Below are 27109 nucleotides of genomic sequence, written 5' to 3' on the forward strand. Positions count from 1 at the left end.
TGTGTGTGTGTGTGTGTGTGTGTGTGTGTGTGTGTGTGTGTGTGTGTGTGGAGATCAGCACAAATATGCAGCGGCGCTCAACCTCTGTTCCATCTCTACTCTCTCTCTGAGTGAACGCTGGCTGTCTGGATAACACCGGAGAGTTATAGGCCTGCGCCTCCCGCTCACCCCCCACACACACACACACACACACACACACGGACACACACGGACACGGACACGGACACACGCAAATGCACGTGCATATGCACACACACACACACACACACGCTGTGGTAGTTTATGAGGCACTGACAGGGAGTCCCGACAGCAGTGAGTACCTCGATGGCATGGGGGTAGTGGGCAGCACAGGGAGAGCGTGAAGAGTGCGTTTCTCTCTTTCATTCGACCTCATAAAAATCTGGACACGGTGTGGGGCCATGTGTGGCATCAGCATAATTCCACAGGCGCTGGAGAGTGACCTGAATGGCACAGAGAGGCCGTAACTCAATGACAGGACCCTTGGCTGGGACCTTCTCTTCTCTCTCTCTCTCTCTCTCTCTCTCTCTCTCTCTCTCTCTCTCTCTCTCTCTCTCTCTGTCACTGTCTCTCTCTGGTTTCTCTCTGTCTCTTTAACCAACTCAGTGACACCCTACCTGACTGCACAACACCTAAGAGAGCCAAGGCAAAAATGGCACAGCTTTTTCTCAGTCTCCCGCCCTCCCTCTCGCTCTCTCAGTGTTGTGTTTGACAGTAAACACGCCAATAAAACCGGAGAGGTGCCACGTGCCTTATAAAGTCAAGAGCATTTATTGTTCTATTTATACTGTACTGTACATGCCGTGATGAATTATAACAACTTTATCATGTCAAAAAGGTTGACAACTTATACGATTAATAATTATAAGATTATGCAATTTATACAATTACTGATTAGTATAACATACATATTCATGGATATACCACTAACTGTACGGTTAAATTAGAAATTCTATTTTAGATTTAATCTAGATGAGAAAGGCCCACGTTAGGATGATAAATTAAGGTCGTTTTACAATTAATTATACACTTAATGAGAATTTTCTCTATCAAGCAGCCAAATTAAGCAAGTACAATATCAGAATGTATGCAGGCAGGCAGTCAGATGAACGTAACCATTTTTACATTTTCGTCATTTAACAGACGCTGTTATCTAGAGCGACTTACAGTTAGTGAGTGCATACATTTGTAACCAGACACAAATTATTTCCATTCCTATGGGGACTTTGTGTCTTTCTGGGGACCTTGTTTCTAATCAGAACCTACCTCTATTCTCTATGCAGAACCTAACTCACTCCAGTATTTCTCTCTGTGCAGGATCTAACTCTCTATGCAGCAAACTAACTCTGGCTCAGATAAGGGAGAGAAACAGGGGAATCCTATCGACAGCTCCACCAACACAAGTCTGTCTGTAGCAAACTGAAAGTTGTGTGCCGTGTGGATGTGATGTACTATATGTGTGAATATGAGTGGGGTGTGGTTGGGAGAGGGCTGGTGCTCACTATTATCTCAATACGCGTCCCCATTCAGCAAGAACAATTGTGTGTGTGTGTATGTGAGAGAGTGTGTTCTTCTGGCCTGTGTGTTGGGCATGCTCGTGTGAGTGACACACACAAAGCATCTCCTGGCTGGCTCGTCTCTATGTCTGATAAGCAGCGTGGCGCCCTCTGATGATCTCACAATAGAGCCAGCATGGCTGCAGGGCAACTAGCAGGCAGCCTCCCCCAGACTTTAGACTAGAGCTTCCTATTGTAATGTACAGTCTTCTCTCTCTCTCTTTCTCTCTCTCTACAGTCTTTGTCGGTCTGTCTGTGCGCGGTGTACAGGAGAACAAACACACATGTCAAGGAGACGAGAGAACATTGGTTCTGGGACACCTGCAAGAATCTGAAGTCAGGGTGAGGACGCTAGGCTCAGCTTGAAGAAAATAAACACACACCTACTCACTCACACAAACACATTTTGCAAACACAACAACCAAGGAACACATACTAGCACTGGCAGGTAAACTGCCAATCACATCATCATACACACACTCACTTGCACGCACGCACCCACACAATATAGAACCAAAACAGCCCAGAGACATGTGAGGGATAGAGTAATGGGGAATACTCAGATCCACTATCAAATGAAAACATTAATGGAGAATGGCGTTAACCTGTGAAAATAGTGGTTGGGTAAAGAGTAGCATGGTGGTGAGAGATGTGCCTCTGTTTGTTTTGTGCTTTGTTTGCAACTCTGAAGCTTCCCCATCTTTTTAATGCACTAACGGTAACCTATGTTCAGTTGGTTTAAAGCCCCTACAGTTAAGTCATTAAAACATCCCCCAATCATTGAACGTTTTCTCTGCTCATCAAAATGTAATTGTAGTTATTTGTCTCTAGATGGCGAGGAAAAGGTAAAGACTAGGGTGATCTTTTCTGTCCCATGGTTTTAGAGATACATTCATTTGGAGCGGGAGGAGAAGGAGGCTGCTGGCCCTGTGATAGGAACCAAAGTCTTCACACACCTGCAAGAGAGAAAAGGGGGGAGGGAAAAAAAAGCCACACAAATGCACCCTATGAAAAGAACAGATTGGATCAAAAGCTGGTGAGGGAGGGGAGGGGAGGGGAGGGAAGGCAAACCTTTTCACCAGGTCCTTGAAATAAAGGCTGCAGGAAGCTAGAACATTTTGGTGGACTTCAAACTCTTTGCCTTCAACAATTATTTTCAGGTCTGTAAAGTCTTTCGCTCTGCGTTGTTGGTTCAACTCCTTCAACATCTCTGTAGAATAAAGAAGAAACAAGACAATGCCATGTTCCGCTTTAGAATGAAAATTCTCTCTCTTTTTTATAGAAATATGATCATAGAAATATATCAATTAGAAGTAGAGAGGCAACAATAGAAATGTGCTGATTATAAAAACATTATTACTGGCCAGGCTTAATAGCTTTCATTACATTGCAGAAAAGAGAAAATACATACAGTTTCATCAACATGTCAGTATTATAGGCAGGGAAAGTGTGTATATATAATAAAATAAGCAAGCTCAGAAATTCTACAGTTCTGTACTGAGGAGTTAGTGGAGTGATTATAAGCAGAACCGTCTAGAATGTATAAGAATATTCCAAGCGCATGCAGCTGATATCAAAGGTTAGGATTCATATGAAAGACACTTGTTTGACTACATGTGGCTTGTGTACATTTGCATACTACTATGAATTCAACTAAAGGAACTGAATAAAATGTAGAATCAATTAAAATAAATGTGCGTTGAAAACAAGATACATTTTTCATCGTTAGTCATATTTCTTTGGCATTTTACCAGGAGCAACCTCCATCGTACCTTGGGCACGTTAACTCATTGAACCTCGCTGAATTAAACAACACTGTCCAAGCCAGAAAAACAAAAGAAAAAACAACATCTACACATTTGTCATCCTCTCTAAAAAAGAAAATCTCATAAATATCGCTCGGCAACATGAAGAAGCAATCTAGTAAATATATGCATGGAGCAAACCAGGCCTATAGTTGAGATCTATGGTGAAGTCAGTGAGAGGACTAGGCCTGCTGTAGAGATGGAGTTAGGAGTTTTTTTTTTTCTTCTTCTATTGTTTTAATGAGGCATCATGAGGCGACACTGAGTGTATGAGACAGCAGGGGACCAGCATTTAATCTGTAACAGTGTATAGAGAGGGCAATCTATATTACTGTACCTTTAATACACTATACAGTAGGAAACCATCAACAGCACTGTACCTTTAATACACTATACAGTAGGAAACCATCAACAGCACTGTACCTTTAATACGCTATACAGTAGGAAACCATCAACAGCACTGTACTTTAATAGTGTATAAGCGGGACCCTGGTCGGTCCAACTGTTTCTGCCTAGCAACAGATGTCAAATCTGAGAGGGAGAGACCCTGGGAATAGGTAGAAATTAACCCCTTACAACTGATACAGGGTCAGATATTTTTGTATCCTTTTAACAGTGAAGACGCTCCTTGTACCCCTGTAAAAGATGAGACGTTCTTGGGGGCCTGCAGAGTGGCGCAGCGGTCTAAGGCACTGCATCGCAGTGCTTGAGGCGTCACTACAAACCCGGGTTCGATCCCAGGCTGTGTCACAGCCGGCAGTGACCGGGAGACCCATGAGGCAGCTCACAATTGGCCCAGCGTCGTCCGGGTTAGGGGAGGGTTTGGCCGGCTGGGATTTGCTTGTTCCATTGTGCTCTAGTGACTCCTTGTGGTGGGCCGGGTGCCTGCATGCTGACTTCGGTCGCCAGCTGGACGGTGTTTCCTCCGACACATTGGTGTGGCTGGCTTCCGGGTTAAAAAGCAGTGTGTCAAGAAGCGGTGCGGCTTGGCAGGGTCGCGTTTCAGAGGACGCATGGCGAGTTGCAGTGATGGGACAAGACTGTAACTACCAATTGGGGAGAAAAAAGGGTAAAAGTAAAAAATAAATTGAAGAAACGATACAACGGTCTTGTAAAACGTATTAGCGGTTTGGGTTATCTGATCATAGATATGTGGTTAAGGGCAATATCTACATAGAGCCTCATCCTTCAGTTGACTGTAAAAAGCTTTTAACACAGCTTTTCTCCAACTCTCTGCACAGCTCAGGCAATGTCTCAGCTGTGGACGGCCGTAATGGACCGATGGACCATCAAAGATCTGCAGACATGTACTATGAATTAAACTGAACTCTGCCCTGACACACCCAGCCAACATCCAAATGATCCCAGCTTAGCCATGGACCAATGGGCTGCTACTGTACAATTCTAACTCGTTATTGGTCTCAAATGTGCTGTAAAACAGGGGAGGTGTGTGTGTGTGTGTGCGCACGTGCGTGTCTGTAATTGCATGCATGTGTGCACGTCTTACATAACCCCTGTCTACTCATTTATGCGTGACTAATCAGATGAGCAATTGGATCCACTGTAATATAAACGTAAAGCATTTTAGTTTGTGTAATAGTCATGAAACGCTCAGTCAGTCTACCTACCGTAAGCTCACCTCAGACTCAAACACCCAAGATTCAATTAACCTGCTCTGACATTAGCCATACTATTTGGCTGGAAATATTCCCTCATTTAGCTTCCACTTTCTCTTGACTGACACTAGCAGCTCACTGGCAAATTAATTTAGCAAACTAAATTATACAGTATTAAAGCCGCATGACAAATAAGAGCAATTCAAGACGGAGTCGTTCGGTGGCTGCATGTGCAAAACCCTCTCTAAGCAGAGGATCCTTGTCAGATATATCACATCAAGGAATTAACTGACTGTAAGGGCCCGTTTCTGACCATTAACCACACTGAATGCAATGCTAGAATGAAAAAATGAAATGAATGAATAAATAAATATGCCTATTATTTGGCAAAAGACCGAGGGATATGAACTGCCTTGGCATCATTAGGGTGAACAACAATATGAAATCAAGTCTACATTACTCCGAGCCTCCTGTAATGAGTGGAGAGAGAAAGATTGCTTTTGGCAATGTTAACATACGTTTCCCATGCCAATAAAGCCCTTAAATTGAATTGAATTGAATTGAGAAAGACCGAGACAGAGAGACAGAGAGAGATACTCGGCTAAGAGATAAGAGCAAAATCATGTAATGCACTGCAAAAAGAGTCAAACAGCCACTTCATTTCGTCTCCTATCGTAAATGCACCACATACAAAAACGTAACATTAGCCTCGCCCTTCAACATTCTCTGCCACTCTCATACACGGCGCTCCAGGCCCTTGGCGGTTGGGCAGATATCTGATTACTGTGCTGCCTGCGCGGCGTGGCTCGGCCACTGTGAATAGTGAATACATGGTAATTGGAGTTCGCATTGTGCGTCTCCAGCGACCGATATGGCTCTCACCTTAAATTTAGCACAGCGCACGGCACCCATTTACCCCAACACTCAGATTCTGTCAAAAGGAAGGAGAATGAGAGTGAATCAGAACGAGAACTATAGTTTTCAGCAAACAATTGCCCCCTCCCCCCTCCCCTGAGTGCAGGACGGACACACCTGAATGGCTGATGGAAAAGGTAATAATGGTGTATTTGTGTGGGCCGATGATCACCCCGCGCACCCCTAGAACAACCCATCATGTCTGGGAGCGTGAAACAGCACACAGCGTCTCCTTTCTCCTCTCTGTTGACAGGGAGTGTGGAGGAGGAGAGTCGGACTCAATATGGACCACGGAGATCTATAAAGATCACCACACTGTTGCACTACACTGGTGGAGAATGGGACTTGTGATGCTGTTTGGGTTCTGCTGTTACCCAAAGACCAAATCAGAGTAGTGTATGCACATCTAGCCGTTTTTCTACACATACGTATATACTGAAGACAATGTTGAAAAGGAAGGAGAAAACCTGTGCACTATTCCTGTTGAATTCCATTGAACAGTTTAAGGTAACAAAGAGATCTCAAAGACCGATCAGACCGATATTACAGGTGTAGTACATGTACAATACAATGTGAGAGGAAAAGAGAATATCCACACACTCTTTACATCATTCCAGAGGTTGCTGAAACATGTGTGCCAGTTCTACTGCTCACCCTAGTAACCCTACACTACCATAACATTGCCCCAGGTAAACCAGCCAATGCCGTGCGCCCATGTCCCTTCACAGTAGCCAATTAGAGCACTCTGTGTATTGTGTACTGTAGACAGATATAGACACAGGCATCATTATTCATCGTTGTGTGATTGGCTACTGGGAAGATATGGCAGATCATGCCATTGGCTGCCAAAACTAGGAGCCATTTTATGGTTGTATCTTTGGTCGTATGGGTCTCTGAAAGACAGCCATTTTGTAGGGATTTTATGTACTTTCTACATCTGGAGCGAAAAAAGTAAGTCACAGTTGGTAATTCACATATTAATGTGATTCATAATAACCGAACCATCGGAGAACCAAAACAAAAGGACCATTACATAGAGTCAATCTAAGGGTAAGGGTAACCGGGCCACTGAAACCGTTACATTTCGACTCAAGACATACCCCATCCACCAAAGATGTTTAGCAGCAGCACCCACCAGTGTGAAGCACGGCAGCCATTTTGTACCAGAACGCTCACCACACATCGGCTATCATAGCCAAAGCTTCCCGTTATACTGGTATTTCCTTTGGTTAACTGGCGCACAAATTAGTCATGCATTTAGAGAAAATAATCCTAAGTGTTTACTACAGACGGAAGTCATTGAACTTTGTGACAGTTGACACTTGCCTTTACTGTGCCAGGCAGATATGTACGTTTTGAGTTAATTAGCTAAAATACTCTCTGACCTGCATCCCTGACTCTAATTCAGTTATCAATTCTAGTCACTCCTCACATAACACATCAATTAACATTAATTGTGTTCTCAACATGAAAAACTAAATCAAAACTACATCTCTGGCATGATATAAAGGGTAAATTAAGAGAAAGATAATCATATGAATCTAGCAAGTAATGATGTGACCAAAACAACAATGAAGTAGCCGTTCCTGGAATAAAATAAATAAATAAATAGTCTAGTGGATAGTCAGTTTCTGAATTTACCAGGCTTCAAAGTTATTGATTCCCATGAGATAAATTAACATCTACAAATACTGCAACAAAGTACATCTAAAAAAATCTTTATGTACTGTACAAATTAATACGGTAAGTTACCAGCATGTGGTTTTAAATAATACAAATTATGAAAATATTGAAAAATTGTGAAGCATATCCCAAGCATATATTATACATATATTTTACATGACATCTATTTTTCATTATGCGTTTTGTAATATAAATAAATAATATGTATTTTTATAGACTTTAGAATGTACTTTTTATATATTTCAGACTCCTTTTCTGTTCATTGCAGTCCAAAATAGTATTAAAGACATCCCTGGAGCAAGATGATGATATTTCACATAACAAGTCAAGAAGTGTTGCTCTAGTGGAATGGACATGCACATTCTGACCCTTTGGTTCCTGACTGTTTTCTTTCACACTATTTATTATCAATCCTTTCACCACTCTTTGGGTAATTAGCTTGAAATAACTGTTTTAGCTAGTCAATAACTCAACATCCAACTCAATAACTCAATACTGACCCCAGTACTAGCCGCTTTTGTAGCTACTATAATATATGCTGTTAATGCTGTTAAATCTGAAGAGATCATGGCTCACTCTGTATCTCCTTCTTGTCTATGGACAATGTATCTAAATGTTATTGGCTGGACTCCATTTAGTTGTAAAACAACACAACAAAAAAACATTAGTTCTCTTTGAGTTGAGCCTGCATAGATGAACAAATGTTTTTAATATTTGTTTTCTTTAAATATATAAGTATTTAATTCCTAGAAAATGCAGAATTATATAAATTGGATCGAAAATACTATGGAAATAAAATAACAAAGTTACTGCTAAATTAACTGAAGGGATGTTGTTGGTTTACTGTTAATGGGTCACAACGTTTGTTACATTCCATATTCAAAATGAGAGTCTTAACAACTGTATTTTCACCCCTACAAAAAAATGCATTTTAAGACAAGAATTTTTGTAAAATCCAGAATTGACCAAATTTATTTAACGACTAAGGGAATAATGATGTCAAGGTCACGTCAGTGGCACTTTAAAGCTGAAATACATTACAAATAAATATAACGGACGGTCAATTAATACATTATCTTTAAAATTGCAATTGTAATATATTTTGAACATTATTATATTATAATAATTATTATAAGTCTCCAACGGGCATAAAGGTGCCCCTTTATGTAAAGAAATATAGACATTTGAAATTAATTTATGATGAGTATACTAAACTTAAATCTGTATAACGGATTTATTTTTAAATTGGCTAATCAATGAATGATAGCGACACTATATTTGATTGTGAAATTCATATGTAGTTCAAAGTAGAAACAACTATGAAACATAATGACAATAAATACACACTCATTATATGGATTTTCATCAGTATTGAGTAAATCATTTAATGTCTACGACTAGGCTGGACTCAAGTAGTGCTTGCTGGATTTGCATCTCGTAAAGTTGGCGAAGGAGGCTGGGTCCTACCAGCGTGATTCAAGCTAATTCTCTCTCATCCTCAGGCATCCATTTTGCTCCAGTTCTACCAGTGAAGATGCTTCCTTTCCAAAGACCAATTAGCCAAATCTGGCAACTTCATTTACTTGGAATCTCTGTTGGCTGACATGTTATTCAAATAAATAAAATGTGCATTATTATCAACATTTATTAACTGGGACAAAATTATTATTATAATTAATAAAAAAAGTATTTAAATAATGTTGTTCACATCATAAGACAATAATAATATGTTTAACTATAATAATATAGATATTGATAATAATATGTATTTAAAACAACAGGACTTTAGCCATTTGCTGAGTTTTGGTCAAATGAGAATGGTCTGGAGGACAAATTGACCACATCAATACTTCTTCCAGCCAAATGGGGAAAAACACAATAACAGGAGTACCTTTAATATATTTAGAGAAACTGACAGAGAGAGCCGAACAAAAGACCTGTCAAAATGGCTATTTTCTGGCACAAAAGCCTTGTGAGAAATGTATCAATAGACAGGCCAATCTGAAATAAGTTCTCAAAGAAGAACTCTCAGCAGGGTGGGGAGAGAGAGAGAGGTCACTGTAAATGCACACAAAGACCTTTCACACCACACAAAGCTTTCCCAATCTGGGCCTCATCCAAAAGCTCTTTGTGTATGCAGAAAATATAGAAAAGGCTCTGGCGTACAGAGAGTGGATTTAACTGAGAGCACAATGGCCAAAATCTGGGGAAAATATGGACATTTGAAAGAAAAGTCAGTGGGTATTGAACTATTTTTCAAAAACAGATCAGCCACAAAAAATATATATTCAAGGATTTAGCTAGCTAACAGTAGAATAACTTACTAATTCAGCCCCATGAAAACAACAGACAAACCATGGATATAATAAAAATAGCGTCTTGACTGGTGGTTGAACGTGACAACCCATGCCATCACCTTGTGACAGTAGTGGACCGATCCATTAAGTATTAAAACAGGGGGGTTTGAAGACATGCCAACAATAGGCGTTCAGACAGCTTCTATACTGCACTGTACGTGCCAGCGTTTCTAAGTGTGACACACCATATCCAATCGACTGCTATGAAGCTGGTGGGTATTTCACGAAGCAGAATACACAACACCATAGTTCTTCATTCATAAAGACAAGATCAATCGGCCCTGGCTGAAAGGTGAGTGAGTCCAAACGACAGACAGCTGCACCCCCTGGCTGTCACACAGCAGCCCTGATGGAACTGACTCAAATCCACCAACTTGGGAAAAACCTCGCCTACCTCGCCATGTAATGAGGGCGGAACAACAGTAGTAGCAGACATGGCAGCTTAACAGCCTAGCCCATGTCAGAAACAGTCGTACTTTATATTAGACTGTTGTTCTATAACTGCACAACTATGTAGGCCTACACGTATGCAAAAATGCCCTTGGAAAGCAGGAGTCTTGGGTGATTGAGAGCCTATTTGTATTCTAACTAAGCACAACAGCCCAGGTGATCCTTTCAGCTGGTGAATGAACATTAATAGGTCTCTCTCATTCGGGCACATGCCAACATCCATTTAGGCTGATCCAGCACACTAATATAAAACTTGTGTGAAGTCAAGGTAGCGAAAACATTGTTACTCTGAATACATATTCTTTCTAGTACAAAACACCTTTCATAATCTTTTGTACATTCCTTTCTAGACATCATGTCAGTTGATACATACCCATTCAAGTCAAATAATCCAGTGCTAGGGCAGAAATCCTTGAAGACCCTGGAATCCATGCTTGTGCTGATTCCAGTGGTACCATTGCCTTAGAGAATAGTCCATGATGAGGACGTTTTATTCCCGGCTCTGCTCTGCCAAGGCTAGCCGCTCATTCTCAGTGGGCCTGTCCCTGTCCCGACGAGAGAGAGAGAGAGAACCCTGTCCCCTGGGAGCCATGAAATGGGACCTGGTGTGGGCCATTGTTCCCTTCACCAATAGACAGACACACAGAGATAGAGAGGGATCCAAATAAAATGTGTATATTATAGTATACTGCACCACACGCAACTAGTCGACTAATCATCAAACCGCTGGCCACTACCCTGTCCTGTCTTCTACCATACCATTGGGGCCCAGGGCCAGACCTAACCGGTATTATACAACAGGTGGGTCTAATCCTGAATGCTTTTTGGCTAAAACCGCATTCCAGCCGGTGTCTATTCCACAAGTTACCACCGGCTAAATCTATGATGTTAAAATGCCTATTTTTCACATTTCTTTTAGACTAACATTTTGTTTTCAACAGCGGAGATTTGTATAAACCTTGCTGTTTGACTTTCTGACATTTGCAACATTGTTTCAATATTCAAATTCGATCTCCAGCTTTTGCATAGTAATGAACGTGTCGGGAGTCGGGATGAGACAGACAGGCAGGCAGCTTTTCTCAGCCAGTCGAAATCAGGAATCAGCATCATTTTTATGTATATATACAAAGAAATATCAATAGAAAACATGTAAAACGAAACAAAGTGCATCTATTTCCAGCTTCAGTTTGAAGTGATTTTGTTAGCTATGTTGTTGGCTAGCTCCTCTGAACAACAGTGTTCTGATGAGAAAGCACATTTTCTATGCCAGTGGAAATCACACATCATTAGCTCATTGTTATGGATGTATCCAAATAAATGTGAATAGAAAACAGCTTAAACAGATGCAAATGCAGCTACTCTGTTGTTATTCTGGCTGCACTGTTTGACGTGACTGTCAGTTAGCCGTAGTTGGCTAGCTAGCAAGCAAGGGACAAGAACGTTGCCAGCCAGTATGGCAATAGAACATTTTGAACAAACGACTGAGTCGCGTCCATAGATACAGAACAAAAAAACGTAATGACTGGGTCGCATCTCTGGCAACCGAACCGATAGAACGAACGACCAGCCGGCTTCGGTAGCAACCCTAGATTTTTTCGTCGCGACTATATCTTGTGGAAGACTAAAAATATGTAAATCATTATTTAAATATGTTGGTAACCCGTTGTATAAAAGTGATAATGCCCTCGAAGCCAGTGTTTGGAGGATATCTTGGCATGGTTTGCTAACAACACCCGTGCCAATATATCCTCCAAACACCAGCTTCTCTGGCATTATCACTTAACTGTATGCAGACAAACAAAAGAATAGTCTGAGAACACACAAGGACACAAACAGAGCCGTGGGAGCGGTAGGGAGCGGTAGGGCTGCTGTGACAGCATGGCAGGATGTCATTGGCCCTGTTGTTGTGTTAGGGGGCCTGGGAGAGAGGGGTGTCATGAACGGCGATCCCGATGACTAGTGTGTGTGTGTCCAACCGGTCGCCATGTTCCAGTCTCCTGATGCTCATTAGCAGGACTGAGGGACAGTAAGGGCCAGTAAGGGAAGAGGAGCAGTAACAGAACTGGAACTTTCGGACAGAGAGAGAGAGAGGGAGCGAGAGAGAGAGAGAGAGCAAACTATCCAGGGTTTCAAACAGGCTCCCTGTCCTCTCCCTCACTTAAAAACAAAACACAATTTTGAAACCAAGGACGATTCAGTAGGAGGGAATGGACAGGCACCCACAACAGATTATTAAGTGTTATTCAAGGTAATGTTATTGTCCACCGCTCTGGGGGCGAGTGAGTCACATTCTACAATGTCATACACGCATTGTCATACACGCACACACGCGATAAATCCCTAACAATGGTGCTATAATGAGGAAGTGCTGGCCAGTGCAGATAACCCATGTTTGGAGGAGAGGTTGACTAGAATAGTGGGTTTACAACAGTACTCATTCTCTGGTTTAATTAAAACGCTAACTTACTGTTTTACACTAATTACCACATGGTACACAAAGCTCCCTCTAACCCCAAACATATGTCCATACTGTAGTGCCACAGAGGTGAATGGCAGAATGCATGAAGAAGAAAAAAATACAGCACATGCAATTAATTAACACAATTCATTGAGCTTGATCATTTCATTTCAGAGTCTGTTAGCATTTGGATAACGGTGTGAAGGTTCTATTAAAAATACTGTACACCTTTGTAAAGACATAGATTAATAGAGAGTCAAAGATAGATTAATACCTTCATTCATAATAATGAGTAATGTTTCTTTAATTAGGCCTATTCTCTGAAAATGGCTTTAACCCTGGCGAGTGCCAACATTTTCTTACTAACTTCCATACATACACAGTGTGATCTTATTTCTCTGTAAGTAATACTATATGTTTTTCCACCAAATATCATGGGATACAACAACAGCATGTCTTGGTATTTGAGTCATGATTATAACCTTCTCCACACTGGCATTTTACATTAAACACTATTTATTTCCATGTGAGTGGACAGTAAAGCTATGGTAGGTTTTGTAATCCCTGACTGGACATGCCAACACCTGCAGTGAGTGAGTGAGTGAGTGAGTGAGTGAGTGAGTGAGTGAGTGAGTGAGTGAATCAGTCAGTCACACTCACTCACTCAGATAGAAAGGCCAGCGTGTGAGAATGTGAATACGCCTCCAGCCAGTTAACTCACACTCTAACCTGTTTACGAGTGTGTCTATGACTATGAGACTCTTAACAGGCTAGCACCTAGGTACTGAAATCTGCTTATATTGCCGTTTTTGAGGCAAGCATATTGAAAGGTGACCCTAAGAGCGTGATAAATAAGATCCACACAGAGACAGAGGCAACAGCCTCTCTCGCTCACTCACTCACTCACTCTCTCTCACACACACACCCCCTGCGCTGCTGCAGATAAATGTTACCTCTCTCTGCTTGTGGACGAGGTGCATGATGTGTTTACTGACTAACTCTGTAGAAAGTCACAGCTAAAAGTCAGTGCAAGCAGAAAGGCCAGTGTGCATGTGTGTCCAAGCGTGTGTGTGTGTCCAAGCAGAAAGGTCAGTGTTGGGGTCTGGCTATGTGGGTTGTCTGCCTGGTCCTCACTGGACCGTACAGACTGTAGATGAAATATCTTGGACCCTGCAGAGCCAATATGTGTGCCTGGTTAATCCTCATCTTCCAATAACCACAGACGCAGCATACTCTCACCACAGGTTAAAGAGGGATTATGGAGGTGACTGAACTGCTTCTAAAATGGACTGACTGTCTGACAACTTTTAAAATGGCACTTTAAGAGTATATTCAGCTGGAAATGTGTATCTGTTTGTTCCTCTCAAGGTAGTAAGTTACTGCCCAATTCAACCCAAGGGTCTTCTTACCCCTTTAGTATTGAGTATTCTATTAGTAAAAGTGTAGGTTACTTTCTAGAGCTTAAGGCATGAGGAAGAAAACACTCTGTGGAATTACAACAGTCCTATAAACACAGTTATAGTTAGCCTAAGATCACACAAATAGCACTGTGCCTCATCAAGAATTCTCTTCAGTTTGGCACTTATCTAAAACATAATGCCATCATCAACTCTCACTCACGGTGACAATTTTTAGTGAAGAAAGGGAATAATGACAATCTACTGCAGTGGTCACCATTCCGAGTCGATCACCAAACATTTCTATAGAAAAGCCAACGATAAAGACTTGCGCTCATTTCTTCTGTTTTATTCGGACCGCAGAGTGAAAGAAAAGCAGCCAACAAGTGCTCAGCATATGTGGGAACTCCTTCAAGACTGTTGGAAAAGCATTCCAGGTGAAGCTGGTTGAGAGAATGCCAAAAGTGTGCAAAGCTGTCATCAAGGCAAAGGCAAATTTGAAGAATCTCACATATAAAATATATTTAACACTTTTTTGGTTACTACATGATTCCATATGTGTTATTTCATAGTTTTGATGTCTTCACTATTATTCTACAATGTAGAAAACCCTTGAATGAGTAGGTGTTCTAAAACCTTTGACCGGTAGTGTATAACGTGCTTTTCCGTAATTCCACTCACACTGCAGCGGCAATGAATGAATAGCCAAGTTTATCGATAGCCCTGCGTTTTTATTATTATTAGCAGTTTGTCCTGTCTATTTTAATATAGAGGAATATTTCACTGGTCATAGGAACAACATGAACTTGTCTCTAGCCAGTCTCACCAGATGAAAGGAAGGTGAAAGCGGGGACCGTGAGAGGCGGACCCTCTGCTGCTCTCTCCCTCCCTCGGCAGAGACTAATACCGTGTTCAGAACAACTGTGAACTCGGAAATCTCTGACTTCCGACTTCAGTACGTTCAAGACAACGAGATTCCTACCTGAAAATCACTGACGTAATGATTTGACCCTGTTTATTTTATTTTTGGAGTTCCCAGTTGTCTTGAATGCATGACCATCAGATGCAGGTACCATACCATCAGTCCAGTAAAATATAAAAGCTAATTATTTCAATTTATGATCTGCAGTGCCTGATATTTTAATTTTTTTATCAAAGCTTGAGTTTTGAAATATAATATGGTCTGAGAATAACAATATTGGCAGGCCAGGCATATAGCCAATATGCTGTGATGATGTATTAGGCCTACTGCCCAAACCTCATTCGTACAGACCTGTTTTTATTAGGTTAATGTTCCATTTCTGAGCGGTAGATCTCGTCTTGCTTCTTGACTGCGAAAGTGATCTTGACTCAGAAAGGGTTGGTGTCAACTGATCTACTGTATTAAAATAATAATTTATTCATTCAAAGCTCTTCGTCCTACTGCAACTAAAAGCATGCTGAACGTTTTTTTTTGTAGAAGATAAGGGAACATTACGGTCATCAGCATATGAAATATCACTCATGTGGAGAAGGCTTAAAAACAATATCAGCTCCCCACAAAGACGACTGATTACAATAAATCAATAAGTCCTTAACACTTTCTCACTAAGACACAGGAGACAATCTAATACTTATTAGAGTATGGGGGGATGGTAAACTCATGCAGTAAACACTTATGAAGATAATCCACTCATCAATACAATACTTTATTTGAACTTTGAGCAAGGTCAAAGAGCCACATAAGGATTGCGAGACGTGGTCTGAGTATGAACTAAATTAGTATTGTTTAACTAAGTAACAACTATCAACTAGATCCCAGAGTCAAGGGATTGATGCTTAGTAGACTAGTTGAATCAGGTGTACTTATCCAAGATAACAACAAAAATGTGTACTGTTGGGGATACTTGAGGATGAGAGTTGAGAAACACTGAGGTAGACTGTTCCTGCCTCAGAATAATAAAGAGAGAGAATAATGAGTGCAGAGAGAGGAGTCTGTTCCTATTAATGTCTAGTCCAATTAAAGTCTATAGTCTAGTCTCACCATTAGTATTTATGAGACAACCTCTATGCATTAATAGATTTAAAAAAAAAAAATTTAAACCAATTTTCCATCCAGTAACGCTTATTACCGAGCTTTTGGACTTGTCAAAGGTATTTCCACTTGGTTAAAATGTAATATAACTGGCACTGAGATTTCTCTCCCTTTTCTCGCAGTGTTGTTCTTACATCCTGTTGCTGTTTAGTCTGGTCTAGTTTCCACTCAGTTTTAATCACCCTGACTTGTCATTAGGAGTTAAACATCAGCTATTGACTGTGCGCCTGGCTCTGGCAGTTTCTCTCTGCAGCCTCCTTGTCTCGAACACCGGCAAGCTTCCTTCATAGATAATGCATTACTGCCTATTTCACGGCTGATGAGCAATAGAACACATCGACATCTGACTTCTGGCAATTAATCTCGTCACATCAAAATGGTTCTGACACCAACGGCCGCCGCTTCTGAGATCCAAGTCGCATTTTAACTCCCTTTGACTTCACTCTAGCCTCGTGGAGAACCAAATTCCCTAATCGGAAAGGCTGGTGAAGTCAATGGCTGAAAGTAGCTACAAAGGTGTGGAAACCCAGTTTAAATCAGTGACGCCTCGCAACAAATCAAATGCCTTGCTAGGGCGGAGAGTGATCAAGCAGAGGAGTTGTAATGCCTTCGAGAGGTCTTCACGGATCCACCTGTACTCAAATACCCGAGACCCGACCCGGGACCCGAGCGATCTCTTTCGGGTATGTGTAATTTTAACTGACTTGTCCGGAAGGATCCATACAGATCCGAACCCAACTGCTGCAGTAGAGCGAGAGAGAGAAATTATATAATTTATGATGCTGCTCGAGAGTGGCGCGTGTAAGCTTGATGTTGGCTAATCATAAGTCATCAAATCGACAATAGGCTACAGTCATAGAGCCCCCATGTGGGGCAAATATTTTCTAATCAATGGAAGATGTTATGGAATTAAAAGTTAATGGAGAAGGACAGGCTACAATGACCAAGAGCCAACAGGTAGGCTGCTACTTTATATTCTGAATGGAGCGGTTGTTGTTTGTAACTGTGTAGAATGAGAAAGTGCATGCAGATTCAATTAGCCTACAGTAGCTAGCTAGCTAAGCTCAATTAGCTTCTCCCGGTTTGATGCAGTCAAGTCAGGTACTACATAATCATATCGGATGATAAATAACCTAGCTATGGCAGCTTTTAGTCTACTATAGTGCGAGTCAGCTTGGTTGGTTGCTGTCTCTCCCCCCTTTCTCCCTGCTCCTCGTGTCACTCCCTCACACTCACAGTAGCCAACACACACAGCTTGGCCCTGCTAGAGCGTCACCTCCTCTCTACTAGGGGTGTGCCAATCTTGTCATACTCGCATTGGTAATCGTATCCGTTTTATCACACTTGATACTCATAATTGGATTTTCTCGTGATCGGAAAACCCGGAAGTGCGCTTTAAATGCCGGTAAAGCCTATACCTCAAGTGTGCATTACTGAGCTATAACTCAGATCCAGGGCTTAAAATTAACACCCGCAAAATGCGGGTTGATTTTGGCATTGGCAGGTAAGATGTCTATTTCACCAGCCACGTTGGCGGGTGGTCAGGGCTCCACAGTATGATCACATTTATAGCAAAATAAATGCTGCAGTAGCTCTTTTCAAAGTATTTCTGCCATTTTCTGTTTCATAGCTGGTAAATTAATCAGACAAAGTCAAAGAACTACGAAACCTACAATAGCTTATCCCACCTCGAGCTGCAACACTACCTGGCTTGGGCTGTGCACACCTGAAGAGCTGAGTGAAAGATTCATTTTTAGAAGTGCTGCTCACAGGTACATTGAGGGAAAAAAGTATTTGATCCCCTGCTGATTTTGTACGTTTGCCCACTGACAAAGAAATGATCAGTCTATAATTTTAATGGTATGTTTATTTGAAAAGTGAGAGACAGAATAACAACAACAGAAATCCAGAAAAAACGCATGTCAATAATGTTATAAATTGATTTGCATTTTAATGAGGGAAATAAGTATTTGACCCCTCTGCAAAACATGACTTAGTACTTGGTGGCAAAACCCTTGTTGGCAATCACAGAGGTCAGACGTTTCTTGTAGTTGGCCACCAGGTTTGCACACATCTCAGGAGGGATTTTGTCCCACTCCTCTTTGCAGATTTTCTCCAAGTCATTAATGTTTCGAGCCTGACGTTTGGCAACTCGAACCTTCAGCTCCCTCCACAGATTTTCTATGGGATTAAGGTCTGGAGACTGGCTAGGCCACTCCAGGACCTTAATGTGCTTCTTCTTGAGCCACTTCTTTGTTGCCTTGGCCGTGTGTTTTGGGTCATTGTCATGCTGGAATACCCATCCACGACCCATTTTCAATGCCCTGGCTGAGGGAAGGAGGTTCTCACCCAAGATTTGACGGTACATGGCCCCGTCCATCATCCCTTTGATGCGGTGAAGTTGTCCTGTACACTTAGCAGAAAAACACCCCCAAAGCATAATGTTTCCACCTCCATGTTTGACGGTGGGGATGGTGTTCTTGGGGTCATAGGCAGCATTCCTCCTCCTCCAAACACGGCGAGTTGAGTTGATGCCAAAGAGCTCCATTTTGGTCTCATCTCACCACAACACTTTCACCCAGTTCTCCTCTGAATCGTTCAGATGTTCATTGGCAAACTTCAGACGGGCATGTATATGTGCTTTCTTGAGCAGGGGGACCTTGCGGGCGCTGCCGGATTTCAGTCCTTCACGGCGTAGTGTGTTATCAATTGTTTTCTTGGTGACTATGGTCCCAGCTTCCTTGATATCATTGACAAGATCCTCCCGTGTAGTTCTGGGCTGATTCCTCACCGTTCTCATGATCAATGCAACTCCACGAGGTGAGATCTTGCATGGAGCCCCAGGCCGAGGGAGACTGACAGTTATTTTGTGTTTCTTCCATTTGCGAATAATCACACCAACTGTTGTCACCTTCTCACCAAGCTGCTTGGCGATGGTCTTGTAGCCCATTCCAGCCTTGTGTAGGTCTACAATCTTTTCCCTGACATCCTTGGAGAGCTCTTTGGTCTTGGCCATGGTGGAGAGTTTGGAATCTGATTGATTGATTGCTTCTGTGGACAGGTGTCTTTTATACAGGTAACAAGCTGAGATTAGGAGCACTCCCTTTAAGAGTGTGCTCCCAATCTCAGCTCGTTACCTGTATAAAAGACACCTGGGAGCCAGAAATCTTTCTGATTGAGAGGGGGTCAAATACTTATTTCCCTCATTAAAATGCAAATCAATTTATAACATTTTTTACATGCGTTTTTCTGGACTTTTTGGTTGTTATTCTGTCTCTCACTGTTCAAATAAACCTACCATTAAAATTATAGACTGATCATTTCTTTGTCAGTGGGCAAACGTACAAAATCAGCAGGGGATCAAATTCTTTTTTCCCTCACTGTATAAACATTTGTCTAATTTACTTGAAACGAAAGTCTACTGAAGTGAGACTTTGTCCTTGTGTTTCTTGGCTATTTACATTGTTTTGTTCACAAGCTAGGTTGTTTTTCAATGTTTGAGTTTCAACTGTTAGGGAAGAGAAGACAATGCAGCTACTAGTCAGACTCAATCTCACAGGCACAAACATGACTGGTGTCGCATTCCCAAGGTAACCTCCCGCCCTTAAAGGGGAAGGTGAAATGTTTTGTCTCATCTGTGATCTTTTGGTTAAAAGACTCAGGTCACAAAAATTGAAATTAAACAATATACCACATTGCTTCTTACTACATAGTAATACATTTATTGTTTTAGCAATATTACAAAGCATGTTCATAATTTTTTTGTGTTTTGTTAGTGTAAGTTTAGGGAAAAAAATCTACCTGCCACAGTGGCTGGTGGACCAAAAAGTTAATTTTAGGCCCTGCTCAGATCGCATCTCAGAGCGTATGGTTATGTTCCTTCAGTCATTTACACACATTCTTCAAAGGTAAACAACACAGACAGATGAAAATGCACATTAGGGCTATTTACTTACTTAGTCCTATTCAATTATCAATGAAATGGGTTAATAAACACACTAATGCATGGCTGGCTACTACTTCTTGCATTTATTCCAGACACAGATTTAGAGGCTAATTCGCTTGCCCCATATATTGTTTCACTTTCGAGAGTAACAAAACTTTTCTCTCCCAAAACTTTGCCACAACATTTGCACAATTAAAATAAATCTATCTACATTTGTAATTTTATTTTCGAATGATCTGTCGCTCGGTAAACATGCCTGGGCGAGAAGAAATAATAATAACAAGAAGCCTGGGCTTGGATCACGACATAATGACAGCAATGGAATAATTATACGGAGAGACAAATTAGGCCTACTAAAAAAAAACAAGTAGACAGACAAAAACAACCATACGGCCTCAGCAAAGTCTACAGAAAATAACTTTAACAAAAATGACTAGCTACAGATTCTGATTCATACATGATGTTTGGAGAAGGGGAGACTTGTGCCCTGAGACGAGTGACTGAGTGAAACAGCCGCGCGTGTGTCAGTCTGGGGAAATGAGAGCAGATGGAGAGCGGCTTGTTCTATACCAAATCGTTGCAGCAGGCTCAATTGATACCCCGCCCGTTTCTTTACAGACAGAAGAACTAGCCAATAGTTGTTTGGAGCACACAGCGCTTCCCACTGTTTGAGTGAAAGAGAGATTACGTGCTTGCAGCTGAAAATAACTTTTTTCCGACCACGGATATTTACATCCGACCATATCCGTTACTCGTTTTGTCCGAGTACTTGGCACACCCCCACCCCCTCTCCCTTCCTTTTCTGCTGCTTCCCTCACTCGGATTGGACCGGGTCTGGATCCGACCAGGTCTATATATACGGAAGGGAGAGGGGGTCCGTTCAGAACGGGTCTCATATATTTAAACTTTATGGACCCGTGAAGGCCTCTAATACCTTCATCGATTCTATTTTGTGTATAGAACACACTTCTGGCAAAACAGAATTCAGGTTTTCTTCCATTTTCTGCAATGTTGCAAACTAGTATACACAACAACTCTCTGCAAAATGTGTCATACAGTGGGGAAAAAAAGTATTTAGTCAGCCACCAATTGTGCAAGTTCTCCCACTTAAAAAGATGAGAGAGGCCTGTAATTTTCATCATAGGTACACGTCAACTATGACAGACAAATTGAGAGTTTTTTTCTCCAGAAAATCACATTGTAGGATTTTTAATGAATTTATTTGCAAATTATGGTGGAAAATAAGTATTTGGTCACCTACAAACAAGCAAGATTTCTGGCTCTCACAGACCTGTACCTTCTTCTTTAAGAGGCTCCTCTGTCCTCCACTAGTTACCTGTATTAATGGCACCTGTTTGAACTTGTTATCAGTATAAAAGACACCTGTCCACAACCTCAAACAGTCACACTCCAAACTCCACTATGGCCAAGACCAAAGAGCTGTCAAAGGACACCAGAAACAAAATTGTAGACCTGCACCAGGCTGGGAAGACTGAATCTGCAAAAGGTAAGCAGCTTGGTTTGAAGAAATCAACTGTGGGAGCAATTATTAGGAAATGGAAGACATACAAGACCACTGATAATCTCCCTCGATCTGGGGCTCCACGCAAGATCTCACCCTTTGGGGTCAAAATGATCACAAGAACGGTGAGCAAAAATCCCAGAACCACACGGGGGGACCTAGTGAATGACCTGCAGAGAGCTGGGACCAAAGTAACAAAGCCTACCATCAGTAACACACTACGCCGCCAGGGACTCAAATCCTGCAGTGCCAGACGTGTCCCCCTGCTTAAGCCAGTACATGTCCAGGCCCATCTGAAGTTTGCTAGAGTGCATTTGGATGATCCAGAAGAGGATTGGGAGAATGTCATATGGTCAGATGAAACCAAAATAGAACTTTTTGGTAAAAACTCAACTCGTCGTGTTTGGAGGACAAAGAATACTGAGTTGCATACAAAGAACACCATACCTACTGTGAAGCATGGGGGTGGAAACATCATGCTTTGGGGCTGTTTTTCTGCAAAGGGACCAGGACGACTGATCCGTGTAGAGGAAAGAATGAATGGGGCCATGTATCATGAGATTTTGAGTGAAAACCTCCTTCCATCAGCAAGGGCATAGAATATGAAACGTGGCTGGGTCTTTCAGCATGACAATGATCCCAAACACACCGTCCGGGCAACGAAGGAGTGGCTTCGTAAGAAGCATTTCAAGGTCCTGGAGTGGCCTAGCCAGTCTCCAGATCTCAACCCCATAGAAAATCTTTGGAGGGAGTTGAAAGTCTGTGTTGCCCAGCGACAGCCCCAAAACATCACTGCTCTAGAGGAGATCTGCATGGAGGAATGGGCCAAAATACCAGCAACAGTGTGTGAAAACCTTGTGAAGACTTACAGAAAACGTTTGACCTGTGTCATTGCCAACAAAGGGTATATAACAAAGTATTGAGAAACTTTTCTTATTGACCAAATACTTATTTTCCACCATAATTTGCAAATAAATTCATTAAAAATCCTACAATGTGATTTTTTGGAATTTCTTTCTCTCATTTTGTCTGTCATAGTTGACGTGTACCTATGATGAAAATTACAGGCCTCTCTCATCTTTTTAAGTGGGAGAACTTGCACAATTGGTGGCTGACTAAATAAATTTTTTCATACTGTATATCTGGTTGGAAAACAGTGATAAACATGCAGCAACCCTTCTACAGGTATGTGGAGTGTGTTTGAAATTCTTGAAAAATGTCACCTCTGGAAGCCAATGGGCCATTCTAGCCATTTCATCTAATAAAAAATTATCCAGTCCTCTAAAGGAGGCTTGACAACAACGTGATTTTGATCTATGGCTAATGTGGATTTTAATTAAATTGACATTTTTCAGTGGTTGTTACATTTTTTGTTAAAAATAAATTCTGTCTGAAATTCCCAAGTGGAAATTACAAACTTCAGAAGCCTTTTACTGCATTTCAGGAAAGTTCTCCTGCAACAGTGTGATCAAATGAAGATCCTGCTGGGGACAGTGCCAGTGAATGGACGTTTCATGTGGGTAAATGGTGGTGTTACATTCTCTAAATACCCAATGCACAGCATCAACACTGCATGGCTGAGTGAGTCGGGATAAGGCCGCACTTTACCCTGTAACTGTATCATCACACCCCACAGCACAGCTGATGGGAGGAGTGATGGTAAGAATTGTGTGTGGGGGTCTGTCTCTTTCTCTCTCTGTGTGTGTGCATCTGAGATGTGTGTGTTTGTGTGTGAACCTTGCAGCCTCGAACACGCGGTCGTAACAGAAATCACACACTACGTTTGACTTGCGCTTTGGCTTGAAAGGGAGCAATTCATCTTGGGCCTACATCAGCGACACGCCAACAAGTGTGTGATGATTCACACACGAGCAGAGCAGCTTTGCTACCGCTTATTTCTTCCCCCCCAGAAACATCCCTCTCTCCTCTCATCCAGCCCTCCTCTCCTTTCCAGAGGCAGGCCTGTCTGTCCCTAGGCATTGATTTGGTGGTTCAGAATTATTTACTTACTTAGTCCTATTCAATTATCAACTAAATAAGCTAATACATACCCTATTACTGCCTGCATTTATTCCATACACAGAGTTAGATGAAGATAGGCTAATTCGCTTGCCCCATTTACTGTATATTTTCACTTTCGAGAGTAGCAAAACTTTTCTTGCGCGACACTTATTCCACAACATAACGATCTACATTTGTAATTTTATTTTCTAATGATCTGTTGCTTGGTAAACATGCCGGGGCGAGAATAAATAATAATCAACTCCCCCCCCTCCCCTCCACATCCCTCTCTCCTCTCCTCCAGCCCTTCCTCTCCCAAGGCAAGCCTGAATGATGGACGCTCCTCTCTTCACAATGTGCGTGTGTCCTCTCTCCACAACAGTCCTTTTCAAGAGTTCAAAATAAGTGTACATTCGGGGACATGGAAACATAATAATGAAAGAATGCCATGGAAATAGGGAAACAGACCTTACAGATCTTGTTGAGGAAGATCATAGTCAGTCAGTGTGTTTTGATAGAGCCATTCAAATGGATGGATAGGTACCTTGATGAATATGAACCTATCCATGATGCTGAAACACTTCTCAGCAGGGACATCTCTCTGATGGTGAGGCGAGGTATTATTTAAAGAGGATCCTGCTAGTCTAATTGCACAATCGATACAGAGACCATGACGCTCCATTTCCTAAACCCTAAATCCTCACAACCGGGCCAATTTAGAAAACTCAGCTGTTCCACTGAAAGACAAGTCCCCCCCCGTTGGTTTGGAAATGATTTTTTTTATATTGCTTTTCAAGCTTATGTTTTTCAGGCTTTTGAAAACAGATTGTGGCTGAGAGAGGACAGGAGCTGCAGGAGATACACTGTAGAGGTGTTTGTTTTCTTGTCAAATCCCTTAGTTGTAACAGTCATGAAATTAAGTATCCTTAGAAGAGACACACACACAGCCCCTGCTCAGATGCCTAAGCTCAGATACCGTGTCACAGTCCTGTCCTACGCCACCTGCTGCCCCAGACTGAGCACGTGCTACATACTACTGTCTCTCTGCTCCACTCTCCTATCCTCTCATGCCAAACACCAGCTTAACGCTTCTGTCCGCTCCACTGGCCTCAACTGCCCCCCCCGCCCCACCTCCGCCCTGCCTAGGAAGGTCATCTTCCAGTCAGCTCACATCAGTCGTCGTCTGGGGACCCTGAGCTCCAGAGCTGGTAGTGTCTGCAATTAAGATGCATGGCTGAGTTAAGACCTTAGTGTTTTACTAGGCTACGCTATGACCAGCCAGGGCCGGCCTCACCTCTAATACTGCTCCACACGACTCTCTCTCCTTCTTTCCTCTCCCTTCTCCTCCATCCTTTCGTTTTCTCCTCTAACCCTCCTCTCCCTCCTAACACATTTCTCCTCTCCTCTGCTGATTTCATCAGTGCTGTCATCATTTTTCAAACAGTGTTCTTATAACATTTTAATAAGATGCTAATTGCATATTTATTTACATAGGACAGAAGGTGTTGACTTTGCGGTAATGTTGTTTTACTTTTTGGGGGTTTACTTATTATCTTTGTATGTCTGACAAGGAATAAGACAGTCAATGTTTACATGAACAAGTCATGTTTGCTAGTGTTGGTTATTATTTAAAGGGAATGGGAGACCCCTTTTTCGCCTCTTGTTAAAAGGTCCGGAGGACTGGAGGTGCTCTCTTAAAGGGATGGTCTACCCTTAAAATCAAAGTTTGTGAGATTTGTTAGCTTCAGATGGTTCCTATCCATTTATTTGGGATAAAGGTCCCCCAGATTTCACCTAAAAATACAGTTTCTCAGGTGCTACACAACAGACAGTGTGGAATATTGACCACCTTTTGAGATATATATATATAAAGTCAGAAACGTTATTTTGTGGGGTGAACTATGCCTTTAAGAGATGGCTTCCCAGAGCCCATCAGTAGCAGTTTACCTCCTGAGCTCAAAGATGAGTAAACAACAGTTAGTTTGTGATTCCACCACAGCAGCTTTACTGGCACGCAGGATGACAGGCTGTCCAAGTCGCTCATTAAAACACACACACACACTGGCTTGAAGTACTAGGAGCATTTGGCTTTGGCTTGGGTGGGAGTTTCTCTTTTTTATGTAAATGTTTTAACTGGCTGAGTTGATCAACATCTGTGGAATAAGCAGAAGTGGAAAAGGCCAAATTAATAAAAATGGCTGTGGTGTTTAGGTACATGGGGGATTTCATTTTAGGGAAAAAACCTAGTTGATGGTATGAAATAAGCACAAAAAAGACTCAATAAAAAAAGTATGTCCTTGAACCTGGTTGACCAGAGTTGTCAGGAGTCAAAGGTCAACAATGTCAAAGGTCAGAAAATGTGAATGCCCTTGAAGAACAATTGCTTGCCCATCTATCATATATAACTCCATTACCTTGGTGCATGTAGTAGGTAGGCACGGTGGGGTCTAGATAGTCAGCTAGTTACACAAGCATATTGTCCTGTACAGGCAGCAAATTATACACCACCCATGTCCTAGAAAACCCAATTATGTTCACCAACTACCTCTGTCAAATGAATAATACGCCTTTGTGATAATAAGGTAGAGATTTCTGGAGCACATTGGTACATGAACTCACACAGCGGGCATATATTCATGATATTGACTCAAACGGCTCATTTAGGATCCCATGCGGGAGGCACTACTGAGCCTGTGGTGTGATGACTAGCTCTTCCCTACATCCCTTCCCCCTACCTCTCTAACTTTACTGATGATGGCCGCCATTGACTTTTCTGCTGTTTATACAGTATGCAACGCTCCTTCTCTCTCCAGGGTGAAGAAGAGGGGCGAGGGATGAGAGGGAGACAGAAAGGAGGGGTTCTATCCCCCCCCTCTCTCTCTCTCTCCCTCCTTGTTTGTTCTTTCTCTCCCTCGCTATCATATTTTAAAGGAGTCCCACACATTATCCCTTCATACAGTTCATATAGAGCCGGGTCATAGGTCATTAAGTAAAATACTTGGTCGTCTGCCTCCTCCTCCTCCATGCACAGCAACGCTGAACAGCATTCATTAATCACACACACGCCTTTCAAGATAACGCTCAGCGGCAGCAGCATAGTCACATGGCCAGTCTTACGGAGTAGGATGAAGGGGGAGAGAGAGAGCGAGAGATGGACGGAGGGAGAGAAGGAGACGGAGAGACAGAGAGGGAAAGTAGCACAGACAGTCACACGGCCAGTCTGACAGAGTGGGGTGGAGGGGGAGAGAGAGAGAGGGATGGAGGGAGGGATACCGAGACAGGGGGAGAGGGGCACAGTCACACGGCAGTGT

At 42.1% G+C, this 27109-nt stretch overlaps 1 protein-coding gene across 2 annotated transcripts in view; it reads right to left on the bottom strand.

Annotated features, from left to right (window-relative positions):
- LOC121552257 (kelch-like protein 29) overlaps nucleotides 1-27109 on the bottom strand; it is a 357810-nt gene that overhangs the window by 114825 nt on the left and 215876 nt on the right. For both annotated transcript variants that reach the window (XM_045211311.1, XM_045211312.1), the window contains exon 6: nucleotides 2646-2784. In XM_045211311.1, coding sequence (XP_045067246.1) covers nucleotides 2646-2784 — 139 coding nt within the window. The remainder of the gene's footprint in view (nucleotides 1-2645; nucleotides 2785-27109) is intronic.

The sequence above is a fragment of the Coregonus clupeaformis genome, chromosome 36, assembly GCF_020615455.1.
Source record: "Coregonus clupeaformis isolate EN_2021a chromosome 36, ASM2061545v1, whole genome shotgun sequence".
NCBI classification, from domain to species: domain Eukaryota; kingdom Metazoa; phylum Chordata; class Actinopteri; order Salmoniformes; family Salmonidae; genus Coregonus; species Coregonus clupeaformis.